This window comes from Camelus bactrianus, chromosome 10 (genome assembly GCF_048773025.1).
Source record: "Camelus bactrianus isolate YW-2024 breed Bactrian camel chromosome 10, ASM4877302v1, whole genome shotgun sequence".
NCBI lineage: Eukaryota > Metazoa > Chordata > Mammalia > Artiodactyla > Camelidae > Camelus > Camelus bactrianus.
In genome coordinates, this window is record NC_133548.1 from 2,350,395 (window position 1) to 2,364,317 (window position 13,923).

Below are 13,923 nucleotides of genomic sequence, written 5' to 3' on the forward strand. Positions count from 1 at the left end.
CTTTGCTGTGGTGTGTGGGGTCTGTGGTCTGCTGCTCCCACCCTTTCCTTCAGGAGCATCCTCAGCTGTCTCAGCAAAAGCAGGTCCACTCACGCTGGCCCTGGTGGCAGTGAGTACCAGGAATGGTGGACACAGTGGAGTTGAAGGGCTGTGCTGGGGGCATCAGGGGAAGGGGGTCATCGTTGCAGGGGAGAGACCAGGGCTGCCTTGGAGTCCCCTGCTGGGTAGTGCCCCTCCTGTTTCCTCAGCTGGCTCATTGGCTGGTTGACACGAATCTAGCCTCCTGGCATCTGCTCCACAGGGTGGCCTGCTTCTAACTGCTCCCTGCAAACCCAACCCCATCCTCCCAGGACCTCTTCCCTCCATCCTCATGACCTTGGACCCCTCCCTGGGTCCCTCCAGCCCCAGACAGACCACTGCTGGCGTTGAGTCTCTCCCTTGAAAGACCACCCTCCCCTATGGTTTCCAGAAATCCCCCCAAAAGACAACATGCAACATGTGTGTCCATTTATTTCAAGGAGTAGAGCATAGACGTGCCCCCAGACTGGGGGGAGCAGGCAAGAACACAGATACAAAAACCGGAAAATAAGACAGTCAGCTCAGATGGTACTGCCACAGCATAGCTTAAGGCTCCGTGTGTATCTACATGTGCAGATGCTCACACACACACGCAGGCACACACAGACACATGCTCGCACACGCACATGCACCCACGTGGCATTTGACACAGGAATGGAGGCCAGACGCCAGACACTGTTTGCAGCCTGCCTAAAATATTGCAATTGCATTTATTAAAAACGTGTAGAAGGGGAAGATCGTGCACCAGTCTCAGCGAAGTGTCCCACCTGGCCGTGGGCACCGCTGCCTGCCCACGCCCGCCCGCCCCACCTTGGCACGCCAGGCCCCGCAAGGTGCAGCGGGTCCCGCAGGGGCACATGCTGGGCTCCGTCCAAACAGCACGAGGGCAGAACAAAGCCCCCAGTGCCCCGTCCAGAGCAGCCCGGAGCTCACCTGAGGCAGGGTTACAGGAAAGGACGGCCTGTGCCTCAGGTCTAAGGAGGACTGGGGCCCTGGGGACTCCCAGCTTGCTCCTCAAAACTCCTGACTCACCCCTGCTGGGGAGCAGCCCTCCAAAGCCTGGCAGGCCCCCCTCTCCCACCTCCCTCAACCCCGCGTGGCGAGTGGTGGCGGACGTGGAGTGATGATGCCAGGGAGTGCAGCGCATGAGGACAGTGGCATTTGGCTTTGGCATTAAGGCCAGCACCGGGTGGAGGGCCCCGAGGGAAAGGCCAGCCCCTTCCCAGGGGGACCCCATGCGGCTCCCCAGGTCCCGCCTGCTGTCCAGCGTTATGGGCCACAGCAGCTGGGCTCCTCAAGTCTCTGCCTCCACGGGGCTGGCTTAAAGTGCTAGGTGCTGGGAGGGAGGCTGGGGCCGGCCCGAGTCCTGTAGGTGATGCCCACGCCGTCCCCAAAGGGCTCTTATTTGAGGATGTAGTTAATGAGCAGCTGGCACGCCAGGAACACGCAGAGCAGGAACCAAGAGCGGGGACTGTGCAGGAGGCCTGGGGCCGGCGCCTGCCTGGCCTGTGCGGTGGAGCTCAGCATGGCTGAGAGATGCCTAGAATGACAGGGTGCATTCAAGGAATTCAAGTGGGCAGCCCCAGCCAGCCCAGACAGGACGCCACATCCCTGTCCTCTGGATGCAAACGCAGGTGAGTGGCTCATTCAAGGGTGGGGCCCCAGGGCACAGAGGCTGCACCGGGCTTCCCAGGCACACATGCAGGGGCTGGCGTCAGGGCTTGGGAGCTGGGCTTCCTACATCTCCCCTCCCACCTCCCCTGTTACAGGCTGACTGTGTCCCCCAAAGTCATATGTTGCAATCCTGACTCATCACCCCCAAAATGCGACCATATGTGAAGATATGACATTTAAAGAGGTGATTAAGGTAAAATGAGGTCACTAGGATGGGTCATAATGCCCTAGGACTGGTGTCCTTACAAGAAGAGGAGATTAGGACACAGACACACACAGAGGGATGACCACGTGAGGACGTGGGGAGAAGACGGCTGTCTCCACGCCAAGGAGAGAGGCCTTGGGAAGAACCAGCCCTGCCTGGACCTCGGATGCCAGCCTCTGGGACTGGGTGAACGTCTGTGGTTGAAGCGGGCTCCCCCTGAGACTCTGTATTACAAACAGCCCCAGGAATCCCATACTCCTGCCCTGGACTCTGAGGTCACTGTGGGTCTGGACCTCTGCAGAAGCTTCTGGCTGTTCTACTGGCCACTTGCTTGCAGCAAGCCTCCTCCTGTGGTGCTGGACGGCTGCTCTGGCCCCTCAGCTCCCACGGCCTCCGGGCTCAGCTCCACCATCTCGGCCCTCTCACCTCGACTCGCCCCTTCTCCCAGCAGCGGCCCTCCTGTGGTGCCCACTGCTCTCAGTAGTGACCCCTGCTTCCCCCTTTTCCAGTTCCTTCCTGGCCACCAGCATCCTCCTCCAGAAAGCCCTCCCTGACCACGCAGACTGCATTCCTCTCCCATGCTTACAAGGTGCCAAGTATCCCATTTTCTTGGCGCCACACAGCCTCATAAGGGAGCTGGTTACTAAAAAGGTGTGAGACCCTTCTGTGCCAAGCGTTTGGTGAGTCAAGGGAGCAGGAAAGCTGGCCTCCTCACAGTCCTACAAGTCTAGACTTCTCTGAGCATCCCAGATGCTAATGGCTGCCAAGTGCTGGCCAGGTGCCGGGCACAGGGCTCAGCCCTCTACTCCATCTTCCTCCTGCCCCAGGGTCACTGCTGTCAACCTCAATTCATAGATGGAGAGACTGAGGCACAGACAGCCCGAGGTCTCACAGCAAGACAGCCCACAGCCTGGACTGGAGCCAGGAACCTGGCTTTTGGGTGGAGCTGGAAAGCATGGCTGCGTCTCTGGACACCGGTATCCCAAAGCGCGTTCTTGCTCACCCAGCTGGACCTCCTATGCACAGAGCCGTGGACACAGCAGAGAGACACTCGCTGCCGGCGGCACCCCTTCCAGCTCAGATCTGGCTTTACCCGCCACCACCAGCACCACCGGCAGCCCAGCCCTGGCTCACCTGGGGCTCCATCAAGCCCATGCCTGGCCCAGCATCCTTCTCACCAGCTCAGCCCCTTCAAACAAATCTCCGTGCCCTGCCTGCCCCCTCACAGAGGGCAGAACCCAGGAGGTCCGGCCTGTCCACACCCAGCAGCCAGACCCTTGGAAGTCCTGGGAGCTCTAGCCCGAGTGACATTCCAGATGACCGCCTGCCCCCCGCTGGTCTGGCTCTCCTGCGCTGACATGGAGCCCCGGCCCACCTGTGTAGCTCCTGCTGGGCCTCCCGGGTGGACAGGATTGCCTCGTGCAGCACCTGCAGCCGCCTTGCCTCCTTCCTGCACCGAGGGCACGGGCTCTCGCAGCCTGAGATGGGGACCCAGGGGACAAGGGAACACAGGAGGGGAGGAGGAGTAGTGAGGATGAGCGGGATTGTCCGGGGAAATGGCAGGCAGGGTCCTGGGGTTGTGCAGCTAATGACACAGGGAGGTGGCACCGAGGGATGTTTCTGGAGGGAATCCTGGGCCCAGCTGGCCTCTAACAGACCCTGGCGGCAGACATGGCAGCAGCAGGGACCATGTTGGTGAGACAGGCACCCCTTGAGGGCAACAGGCAGAGAGGCAGGAGCAGAATCAGAGTCACAGACGAACCCCACATAGCCCTGCCTCTCACACTGCCCAGCCCTCTGAGCGCAGACTTGGGGAGCCCTGCCCCCTCCCACACCCTCATCTGCCCCGGGCTCAGGAGGCCCCGTGGGAGGACGGTCAGGGTCGGGGTGGGGATGGGGGGTGGGGCGCTTCCACTGGATGCTTCTCTGCCCCACCCTCCTGCAGAGAGACTGCCCCAGGAGGGCTCACCAGGAACGAAGTCACCGTCCTCCTCCTCGTCCGAGAGCTCTGGACAGGACTCAGGCGTGGAGCCACTGCTCTCGGTGACCTGGCTGTGGCCGGAGGGCTGGTCGCTGGCCTTGCGGAGTCGCCGGGCTGGGCCAGGCCCCTGGAGAGAGAGGGAGCAGCTGTGGCCAGAGCCCACCCACACCCACCACATGCTCGCTGGCCCCGCGCTCCAGCTGTGCCCTCAGGGAGCCGCGAGGGTGCCGCTGGGCTTGCGGACACAGCTCTAGAAGAGGCAGGTAGAAGAGGAGGATGCTGATGGTGGTGGGGGGCTCGGAGGAGGTCCAGCCTGCCCCGGCCCCAGCCGGACTGGAGCAGTCACTCCGCTGCCGGGCCTCGGTTTCCTCTTGGGTAACAAAGGGGGCTGAGCCCCTCTGTGTTGGTTGCCGAAACATGCAGAGATGAAGGCGGTGGGGGCGGGGACGGTTCTGCCCTCTGTGACCTGACAGCTAGGGCTCCCCCAGCACGGAAGGACACCCAGGCTGGGCCAGCCTCTAGCAAGTCCCCTGAGTACAGGAGTGGCCACGTGACAGCAGGCCTGTGTCCTTGGAGGGGCCCGGGTTGGTGACTGGATGCTCTGGTGTGGCCCTGGTGTGTATCAGTGATGGGGAGGTGGGGTCAGAGGCAGGATGGGGGTGGGGCAGAGTTGGGACAGGTGGATTTTGCCACAGGGGCAGGTCTCAGGGTGGGGGGGCCCCAAGATGACTGGAAAGGCTGAGGAGAGGGAGGGAGATGCAGAGGGGTGGCAGGTGGACCCCAGCTGGAGGGGGCTGGGGCCATCTGGCCCGCATCTGAGTTGAGGGGCTGCAGCTTGTGGGGGAAGGGGAGGGGGCGGGACACATGGCTGGTGAGATACTGTGGCCCCTACTTACTGGGGAAATCGGGGCCACTGGGCAAGAATGGGGAGCACGGGCGAGCCCCGTCCTCCCGGCTGTGTGCACAGCAGGCACCCAGCTGGTGCAGCAGGGGCTGTTCCACACGTGGCGTCACTCCAAGCTTCCCGCAAAAGGCACTTTTGTGTAGATCTCTTCTTCCTCCTGCCTCCTGGAGCCCCTCCTGCCTGCTCTTTTGAGCCCCTGGCATCTGAGTAAATGCCAGCTCCTCTTCCTCCTACTTGGGCACGTCCCTGGGCTGCCCAGGACCTCAGTTTTTACATCTGTAAAGTGTAATGTGCTACGGACACCACATGGGGAGGCTCTGGGGAGTGATGGGCTAGGACCAGCAGGCCCTGGCACAGTGCCCTGAACATTGGGGCACCCCAGGAATGGAGTGTCCCACAAACCCAGGTGTCTTGACCCCATGCAAGGCAGGGAAGGGCAGGGAAGGGACAAGGGGTGACGCCAGAGGAGACCCTCCTAGGATGTAGAGTGAGACAGGGTGAGGGGCCCAGAGGAGGAGGGCCAGGCAGGTGGAGTGGTGGCACCACACCTGGAGGACCCCAGGCAGGGGCCCTGGGGATGGTGCTGACCTGGTGCCTGGGCCCTGGGCTGCCCAGGAAGGTGGTCTGGTGGGCCATGGTCTCCCGCTGCAGGGTGTGCAGGACCCCATCTTGCTCAAACTGGGCAATGTCCTTCAGGGGGTCCCAGGGCCTGTGGCTGGAGGGTCCAGAGGGTGTCCATTGGCAGGGGAAGTGGCCCTCGGAGTGAGGGGGCCCCATCCTGGCCCAGGCCTCAGCCTCCCAGCAGTGGCTGGAGACCCCACAGGAGAGCGACCACTGCCTGCACCCATGTGCAGGGCCTAAGGGGGAGCTCCTGTGTGACCCCCCCATCACTTGCTCCTCCAGAGGGGCAGGAGCGCCTGCAGCCCTCCCCTCTCAGGCCCAGAGCCAGGCTGGGTGGGCGGTCTGCTGTCCACCCGCACTCACTTCTCGTATCGGTAGCGCCACTCCTGGGTGGCAGGGTCCAGGTGGAACAGCCGTGGCGTCCAGGGCACCAGGTTCTGCTGGCGCTCTCGGGCCCGCTGCCTCTGCGCCTCCTCCAGTGAAAACTTCTCCTGTGTGGCCCTGTGCTGGTCACCGTCGCTGATGGCCCTGGTGACATGCTGCCAGAGCCTGTGGGCAGAGCACCCACTCTAGGCTGGGGTACCTGGGCAGCCCTGTCCCCTCCACACTGGAGGGGAGGCTCAGAGCAACCCCCTACTCGATTGCCTCCAGCAACGGGGAGCTCACTGCCTCTCCGGGTGACTGTGTCTTCCAGGGCACTGTTCATTTCCCAGGAGACGGTTCTCTCCCATGCTGAATGCACACTTCCCACCAGCAGGGACCTCCCTGTGATGTGGCTGGTCATCTGACCCAGAGCCTGCTCTTCCCTGGACCTCACTCCCTTTCCCTCCAGCCGCCACGAGGGAGGGTCCATCCTCCCTGCCAGGGACCTCCAGGGGATGGGCTTGCGGCACTGCCGACCTGGAGAGCTGCTGCTCGCCCAGCCACGCCCGGCGGGGGTCAGCAGGTCCCACGGTGCCGGCCTCACCTCTCCGACTCCAGCTCTGTCTGTTCCTCGAACAGGACCGTGTGCCGCTTCAGCCGCTGCCCGCGGACCTCCCCGCTCGGGTTCCAGAAGAGCTCGGTGCCTCCTCTCCCCTCCTCCTTGATGAACACTTCCCTGTCCTGCCCCAGACGGCCGGGCGGGTCAGAGGCGCCGGCCGCGGCCCGCGGTGCCCACGCCTGCCTGGAGGGTGGCTCTTACCCAGTGTCCCATGAGACGCGCCAGGACCTCCTCTCCTGATGTGATCTTCCCTGAGATCTGGTTGATGCTCGTGCTGCCCCCAAAGAAAGGCTGTGGACACAGCCGAGATGGACGCGTGAGGGCCAGGCCCCTGCACCCCTCGGAGAGCTGGGGAGGAAGAGAGGCCCCTTCCTCGCTGGGGTGGGAGCCCCGAGGCCTGAATGCACGGGAGGCCTGCTGGGATGGAACCCGAGGCTGGAGGCGGCCACACACGCCCAGGGCCTCGCCTGAGCTCAAGGGTGCAGGGGCCGTCCCGTGCCCTGCGGTGGGGAAGGGGCCTGGGCCTGTCCTGGCAACACTGTGTGGCCTGCGGGCAGCCGCTTCCCCTCTCTGGGCCCAGCTGTGCTACGGGAAAGCCCAGAGCTGTGCCCTTAGCACCTCTGCTCAGAAAATGATCCTGGGAGCAGAGAGAGGGTGGGTGGGGCCCCCTAAGCCTCGCCCATCCCCGGCCCGGCCCCGCACCCCCAAGGCCCTCGGTGGCCGAGGCACTGTGTCCAGCGCTACCTTGAGCTTGAACTCCAGCTCAGCGCGGAGGTGGTTCTCCTCACACTCGATGGTCACCCTGCCGCCCAGCTGCAAGGTCATGGTGCCGTAGAGGATTCCTGAAACCACCAGTGCCGGGGTCAGGGGCCGCCCTTGCGCCAGCCGAGTCCTGTCCCAGCAACACTGAGGCCCGGAGGCCTGTGTCAGACCCAGGAGGGCGGGCAGGGGCAGCGGGGGGGTGGGGGCAGGTGCTCCTGAGGGCAGGGCCACCAGGTTGGAGAGGGTCTCCCCGGGGGGACCGAGCCCGGGGCTGGGCCTGGCTCCTCAGCGACTGGCTCCCCACCGGCGCGCCGCGTCTCTGCCACCAGGGCCTTTGCTCGTGTGAGTTGCTACGTCCAGGAGACACCCCACCCTCTGCTGGGTCGCCTCCTCCAGGGAGCCCCTGTTCTAGGCTCCCCGGGAGACACTCATCAGGGTCTATTACTTGGCTCTGTAGTTCCTGCCCCACGTGGGTGCCGAGACTTCCCTGCTCCCTGCCACTCCCAGGGCGGGCCAGGCATGGCTTTTTTGATCCAAATACACACATTTTTTAATTAGTGAAGGAAATCATGAATCTTCCATTTCTGGTCATATAGAGGGATTAATCTAATGAAAGAAAGAAAGGAAGAAAGAAAGAAAGGAAGGAAGAAAACCATTCTCACTCTGAAACACTTAGAAATGTGGGACAAAATGTATCTTTCAAAAATTAAAAAAAAAAAGACAAGCTAATTGAAATAGCAAAAAGGCTGGAGACACCCCCGAATCCTCCCGTGCACACGATGGAGCAGCTCTGCAGAAGGGAGGGAGGGTCTCCGAGCTGCTCCGGACACACCGACGAGGCCAAGGGTGCGGGGCAGGGTGAGCAGGGCCCGATTCTTTCCCAGGGGTGGGGGAGGGGGTCTGAGAGACCCTAGACTTGTCGCTACCTCCGTTTGTGGTTTTGACTTTGGAACCAGGTGGATGTTTCATTTACATAATTCTTTTAAAAAGCGGAATTAAAAAAAGGCAATTCCTAAAAATCCAAAGTGAAATGAAACAAAAAAGACCAGAATGAGTGTCACATAGTGGTGTGATCCCACAGGGGAACATTCGATGACCTTACAAATGCCAGTGGGATCTGCTTAGAACCAGAGCAAACGCAGCAGTCACATCGCACGCCGTCTTCAGCCACAGCCCTGTTGGCTGCGGGCCTGCTTAGTGTTGTTCTGGGGGCTGTGTGTCTGCTGTGTATCTGTTTTAAGCTTAAAAACAAAAAAGATGTCTCTTCAGCTCCCTGGAAAGCCCTAGAAACAAATTACTCCTAAGAAACAGACCTAGTCTCCAGACTGTGGTGTCTGAGTATCGTTTTCTGATGGGAGGAACCTGGGGCTCACTGGAGAAGTGGTCGATCTGACATCCAGAGCTAGAAATGTCAGTGTCTCCTGGGGTCACGCCAGAAGGAGGCAGGCCACTTGGACTGTATGCAGAGGACCCAGGAGCCAACCTGACGGCTCCCGCCAGCCATCGATGGCACCATGCGCATCAGCTGGGGTTCCAGCCAGAACGTGAGTGATGTGGTACAAAGGTTACACGACTGGGGGCTGGCTGGGTTGTGGCCACCTGGGGGTTCAATGTACTTTCATACGTATTTGAAGTTTTCCGTAATAAAAAGTTGAAGCCAGAAAAGAGAAAAAAAAAATACTATATGATATAACTTATACATGGAATATTAAAAAAAAAAAAAAGGACAAATGAATTAATTGATAAAACAGAAACAGACTCACAGACATAGAAAACAAACATGGTTACTGGGGGGAAGGGGGTGGAAAGGGATAAACTGGGAGTTCGAGATTTTTAGATACTAACTCATATGTATAAAACAGATAAACAAGTTCATACTGTAGAGCACAGGGAACTATATTCAGTATCTTGCAGCAACTTACGGTGAAAAAGAATATGGAAACGAATATATGTCTGTTGCTGTATGACTGAAACACGTTGCTGTGCACCAGAAACTGACACAACATTGCAAACTGACTGTACTTCAATTTAAAAAACGTGATTCACTAGTGAGAATATAAAACAATTGTGTTTACAGAAGGAATCGCAAAATGATCAAGGATAAGATACAAGTATAAAAGAATAGTCTGGTTTGAAATGGGATCAAGTAGAACTTTTAGGGGAAAAAAACCCCCCAAAACATCGAAACTGAACTCAGTGGATGAGTTAAACAGTGGGTTAGTCAGCGCTGAAGTTAGATCTGAAGAAATGATCTCGAATGTAAAGAGGTAAAAGATACGAGACACAGAGCATAGACTGGGCGGTTTAACTTACATCTAACTGGAGTTCTAGGGGGAAAAGTGGAAAAATTGGGGTGAGTCAGCATAAAAAAATACTAGCTTAAAAACTGCCATACTTGATCAAAACCATGAAATCTCAGCTTAGAAAGTTCAAACCAACAAAAACTCTTACAAATACAAATAAAATATTAAAAAGAAATCCAGAACTATCAAGCCACAGAAAGGCATGGAGGAATCTTAAATGCATATTGCGTGGCACAGAACAGAGAGCCCAGAGATAAATCCACACACTAGCGGTCAATTAATCTTCAACAAAGGAGGCAAGAATACACAGTGAAGAAAAGACCGCATCTTCGGCAAGTGGTGCTGGGAAGGCTGGAGCTGCGTGTAATGCAGTGGAGTTAGAATACTCGCTCCCACACACAACAATGCACTCAAAATGACTTAAAGACTCAAACACAGGACGAGACACCATAAACCTCCTAGGAGAAAACACAGGCAAGACATCATCTGACATACATCTCAGTGATGCTCTCCTAGGGCAGTCTCCCCAGGCAACAGACATAAAAGCAAAAATAAACAAACGGGACCTGGTTAAACTTCCAAGCTTGTGCACGGCAAAGGAAACCATAAACAAGACAGAAAGGCCACCTATGGAATGGCAGAAAATATCTGCAAATGATGTGACTGACAAGGGCGTAATTTCCAGAATATACAAATGGCTCATACAGCTTAATAACAAAAAAATAAACAACCCGATCCAAAAAGTGGCAGAAGACCTAAGCAAGCAATTCTCCAACGAAGACATACAGATGGCCAATCGGCACATGAAAAAATGCTCAGTGTCGCTAATTATCAGAGAAATCCAAAGTTAAACTACAATGAGGTATCACCTCACATCCGGTCAGAATGCCCATCATTTGAAAGTCCACAAGGGATCAATGCTGGAGAGGCTGTGGAGAAAAGGAACCCCTCCTACACTGCTGGTGGGAATGCAGTTTGGTGCAGCGACTGTGGAAAATCGTATGGAGGTTCCTTAAAAAAATAAAAATAGACTCACCCTATGATTCAGCAGTCCCACTCCTGGGTACATATCTGGAGGGAACTCTTAATTTGAAAAGACATCTGCACACCAATGTTCACAGCAGCACTATTTACAATAGCCAAGACATGGAAACAGCCTAAATGTCCATCAAAAGATGACTGATAAAGAAGATGTGGTATGTTTATACAATGGAATACTACTCAGCCACAAAAAGAATAAAATAATGCCATTATGCAACATGGATGGACCTGGAGATCATCATTCTAAGTGACGTAAGCGAGAAAGAGAAAGAAAAATACCATATGATATCACTCATATGTGGAATCTTAAAAAAAATACACACATGAACTTATTTACAAAACAGAAACAGACTCACAGACATAGGGAACAAACTTCTGGTTACCAGGGGGGAAAAGGGGTGGGAATGGATAAACTGGGAGTTAGGGATTTGCAGAAACTACTATATATAAAACAGATGAACTTGTTTATTTTATATATAGTAGTTTTTTTTCTGTACAGCATAGAGAACTACATTCAATATCTTGCAGTAACCTATAATGAAAAAGAATATGAAAACAAATATATGTATGTATATACATGACTGAAACACTATGCTTTCCACCAGAAATTGATGCAACAGCAAATCGTACACTGACAATACTTCAATAAAAGAAAATACACGCGGCTTAGTCAAGATTCCAGTTTGAAGAGGTAAATACACCCTGTGATTCCAACTCTACGACATTCCGAAAAAAGTAAAACAATGGAGACATTAAGAAGTTGAGAGGAAGACATCTAAGTCAGTAAGAGTGGGAGAGGGAAGCAAGGAAAGCCACTGTGGAAACCAGTATAGAGATTCCTCAAAAGACTAGGAATAGACTTTCCATATGACCCAGGAATCCCACTCCTGGGCTTATATCCAGAAGGAACCCTACTTCAAAATGACATCTGCACTCCGATGTTCATAGCAGCACTATTTACAGTAGCCAAGACATCGAGACAGCCTAAATGTCCATCAACACATGGCTGGATAAAGAAGCTGTGGTATATTTATACGATGGAATACTATTCAGCCATAAAAGCCGACAACATAATGCCATTTGCAGCAACATGGATGTTCCTGGAGAATGTCATTCGAAGTGAAGTAAGCCAGAAAGAGAAAGAAAAATACCATATGAGATCACGGTATGTGGAATCTAAAAAAAAAAACAACATAAATACAAAACAGAAACAGACTCATAGACATAGAATACAAACTTGCAGTTGCCAAGGGGGCGGGGGGGTGGGAAGGGACAGACTGGGATTTTAAAATGCAGAATAGATAAACAAGATTATACTGTGTAGCACAGGGAAATACATACAAGATCTTGTGGTGGCTCACAGTGAAAAAAATGTGACAATGAATATACGTATGTTCATGTATAACTGAAAAATTGTGCTCTACACTGGAATTTGACACAACATTGTAAAATGACTATTACTCATTAAAAAAATGTTAAAAAAAAAAAAGAAGATGAGGGGTTACCAGGGGCTGGGAGGAGTGGGGGTGGGGGATGAACAGGTGGATTCAGCATTTTAGGGTGGTAACGGTACTCTGATACCGGAATGGTAGAAACATGATACTATGCATTTGTCCAAATCCATGTAAGGAACAACACAAAGAGTGAACCCCCAAAATGCACTATGGACTGTAGTTAATAATAATGTGTCAACATTGGCTCACTGATGCTGGATGTTAATGGGGGATGTGTGTGTGTGTGGGGGTGGGGTGGGGGTATACCAGAACTCTCTGTAATTTCTGCTCAAATTCTTGTAAACATAAAACCACAGTAAATAAAAAAAAAGTCCATTAATTAAAAAATAAAACAGAAATCCGAATCCTAGCAATTACAAGACACCGAAGACAAGAGGAAATCTTAAAAGCAGCTATAGGGAAAAGCAGATCAGCAAATAGGTGGCCGGCCGTCTGACCACCAGCCACAGTGAAGTCAGAAAGTGGTCACAGACGTTCAGAGAAGAGAGGAGAGCCGTCTGCCTGGAGCCCCACACCAGCTAAAACGCGCTGGAAGAGGGAGGGTGAGATAAAGATACCTTCAAACAGACAAGAACCAGAGGGTTCTCACTGGCGGAGCCGGCCTGGGCTCTGCCCTCGGGCGGCCCTCACCTTTGCAGTGGGCGTAGGGCATGGTCAGGGTGTAGTCCTCCGCCCGGTTCAGGAAGGTGAGTGTGGCCTTGCCGTCCAGCAGAGCCGACAGTGAGTTCCCTGCAGAGACGGGGCAGTGGGACCAGTGAAAGGAGACGGATGCTTGGGACCTGGGGGCCCACCCCATAAAGTCACAGGACCTGCGCTCCCTTCTCAGTAGGTGGCACGAGTCCCAGGCACCTCCAGCTGTATGACTGTGGGTGGGTCACTTAACCTCTCTGAGCCTCAGATTCTGTAAAAGCCCCATCCAGTTCAGACAAGTCACTCACCCTGAGAAGTTACTTAACTTGCCACGAGTTAATGTTTATTTCAGTTACTAAAGCAGGGATTCTCAGGGTGAAGGCTTCAGACCTTTTCAAACTAGGGTCCCTGCTCTGATTTTAAATGCCCCTGGAGATGGGTACAGCCCACTCAGCGCTGAGAGTCACAGCCATGGTGACGGGAGAACGGGGTGGAAGAGGTGGGTTAAGCCCACAAGCCTCTGTGGACTGCTGGGCACACAGACGTACTCAGAGCTTGCTGAGCACTTGTGTTTCATTTTGATCCATTTAAATAGCCACGTGTGGCCCATGGTGCAGAACTGGACAGCCAGCTTCAGGTGGTACCTTCTCGTGTGATTCTGTCTCATTATCCTCACAGCATCCCTGCAAACGGCTGAGGGATGGGAGGCCCGGGGGACCGGGCTTCGGGGGGCTCTGCCTGACCCCAGGTTCTGGGCACTTTACCCCCTCATGGTCCTTGACTAGGAGAGGGGGGAGGGACATGGACACGGCCACCGTGGGAGGTCTTGGTGAGCACCGACTCTGGGAGCTCAGTCCTCCCCCATTTCCCGGGCACCCTGGGGAGAGCCCCAGAGCCCCTCACCGTAGAACCGGGACTTGGCGGTGATGCTGCCGCTGATGCAGAAGCCATCCTTCCTGTTGCTGACATGGAAGGCGGACACGGGCGGGTGGTGGGACACCTGCGGGCGGAGAGGCGGCTCCTGGAACGGCCCCCTCACCACATCCCTCCCAGCCCCAGGAGCAGGTGGGAGGCAGTCCTGGCTCTGATCCCCAATGTCCAGGGAAGCCAGGCCTGAGTCCTGGGGCCCGGGAGCTGATTGGAATCCCCGTACCACCCCAGAGTGCTCGTAGAAAAATGGGGTGAATAGTCCCCTTCCCTAAGGGACACTTTCTGCTGTCGCAGCCAC

General features: G+C 55.4%; 1 protein-coding gene across 12 annotated transcripts in view; it reads right to left on the reverse strand.

Moving 5' to 3' along the window:
- Nucleotides 1-756: 756 nt before the first annotated feature.
- Nucleotides 757-13,923, reverse strand: part of OSBPL5 (oxysterol binding protein like 5) — a 64,609-nt gene continuing 51,442 nt past the window's right edge. For 9 of the 12 annotated variants that reach the window (XM_074371509.1, XM_074371510.1, XM_074371507.1 and 6 more), the window contains 10 exons: nt 13,599-13,695; nt 12,696-12,794; nt 7,190-7,287; nt 6,647-6,736; nt 6,431-6,567; nt 5,827-6,012; nt 5,431-5,557; nt 3,927-4,065; nt 3,333-3,435; nt 757-1,618 (listed from right to left, as the gene is read on the reverse strand). In XM_074371509.1, coding sequence (XP_074227610.1) covers nt 1,480-1,618; nt 3,333-3,435; nt 3,927-4,065; nt 5,431-5,557; nt 5,827-6,012; nt 6,431-6,567; nt 6,647-6,736; nt 7,190-7,287; nt 12,696-12,794; nt 13,599-13,695 — 1,215 coding nt within the window. In that variant the 3' untranslated portion in view covers nt 757-1,479. The other 3 variants (XM_074371513.1, XM_074371512.1, XR_012509484.1) reach the window with 3 other exon arrangements.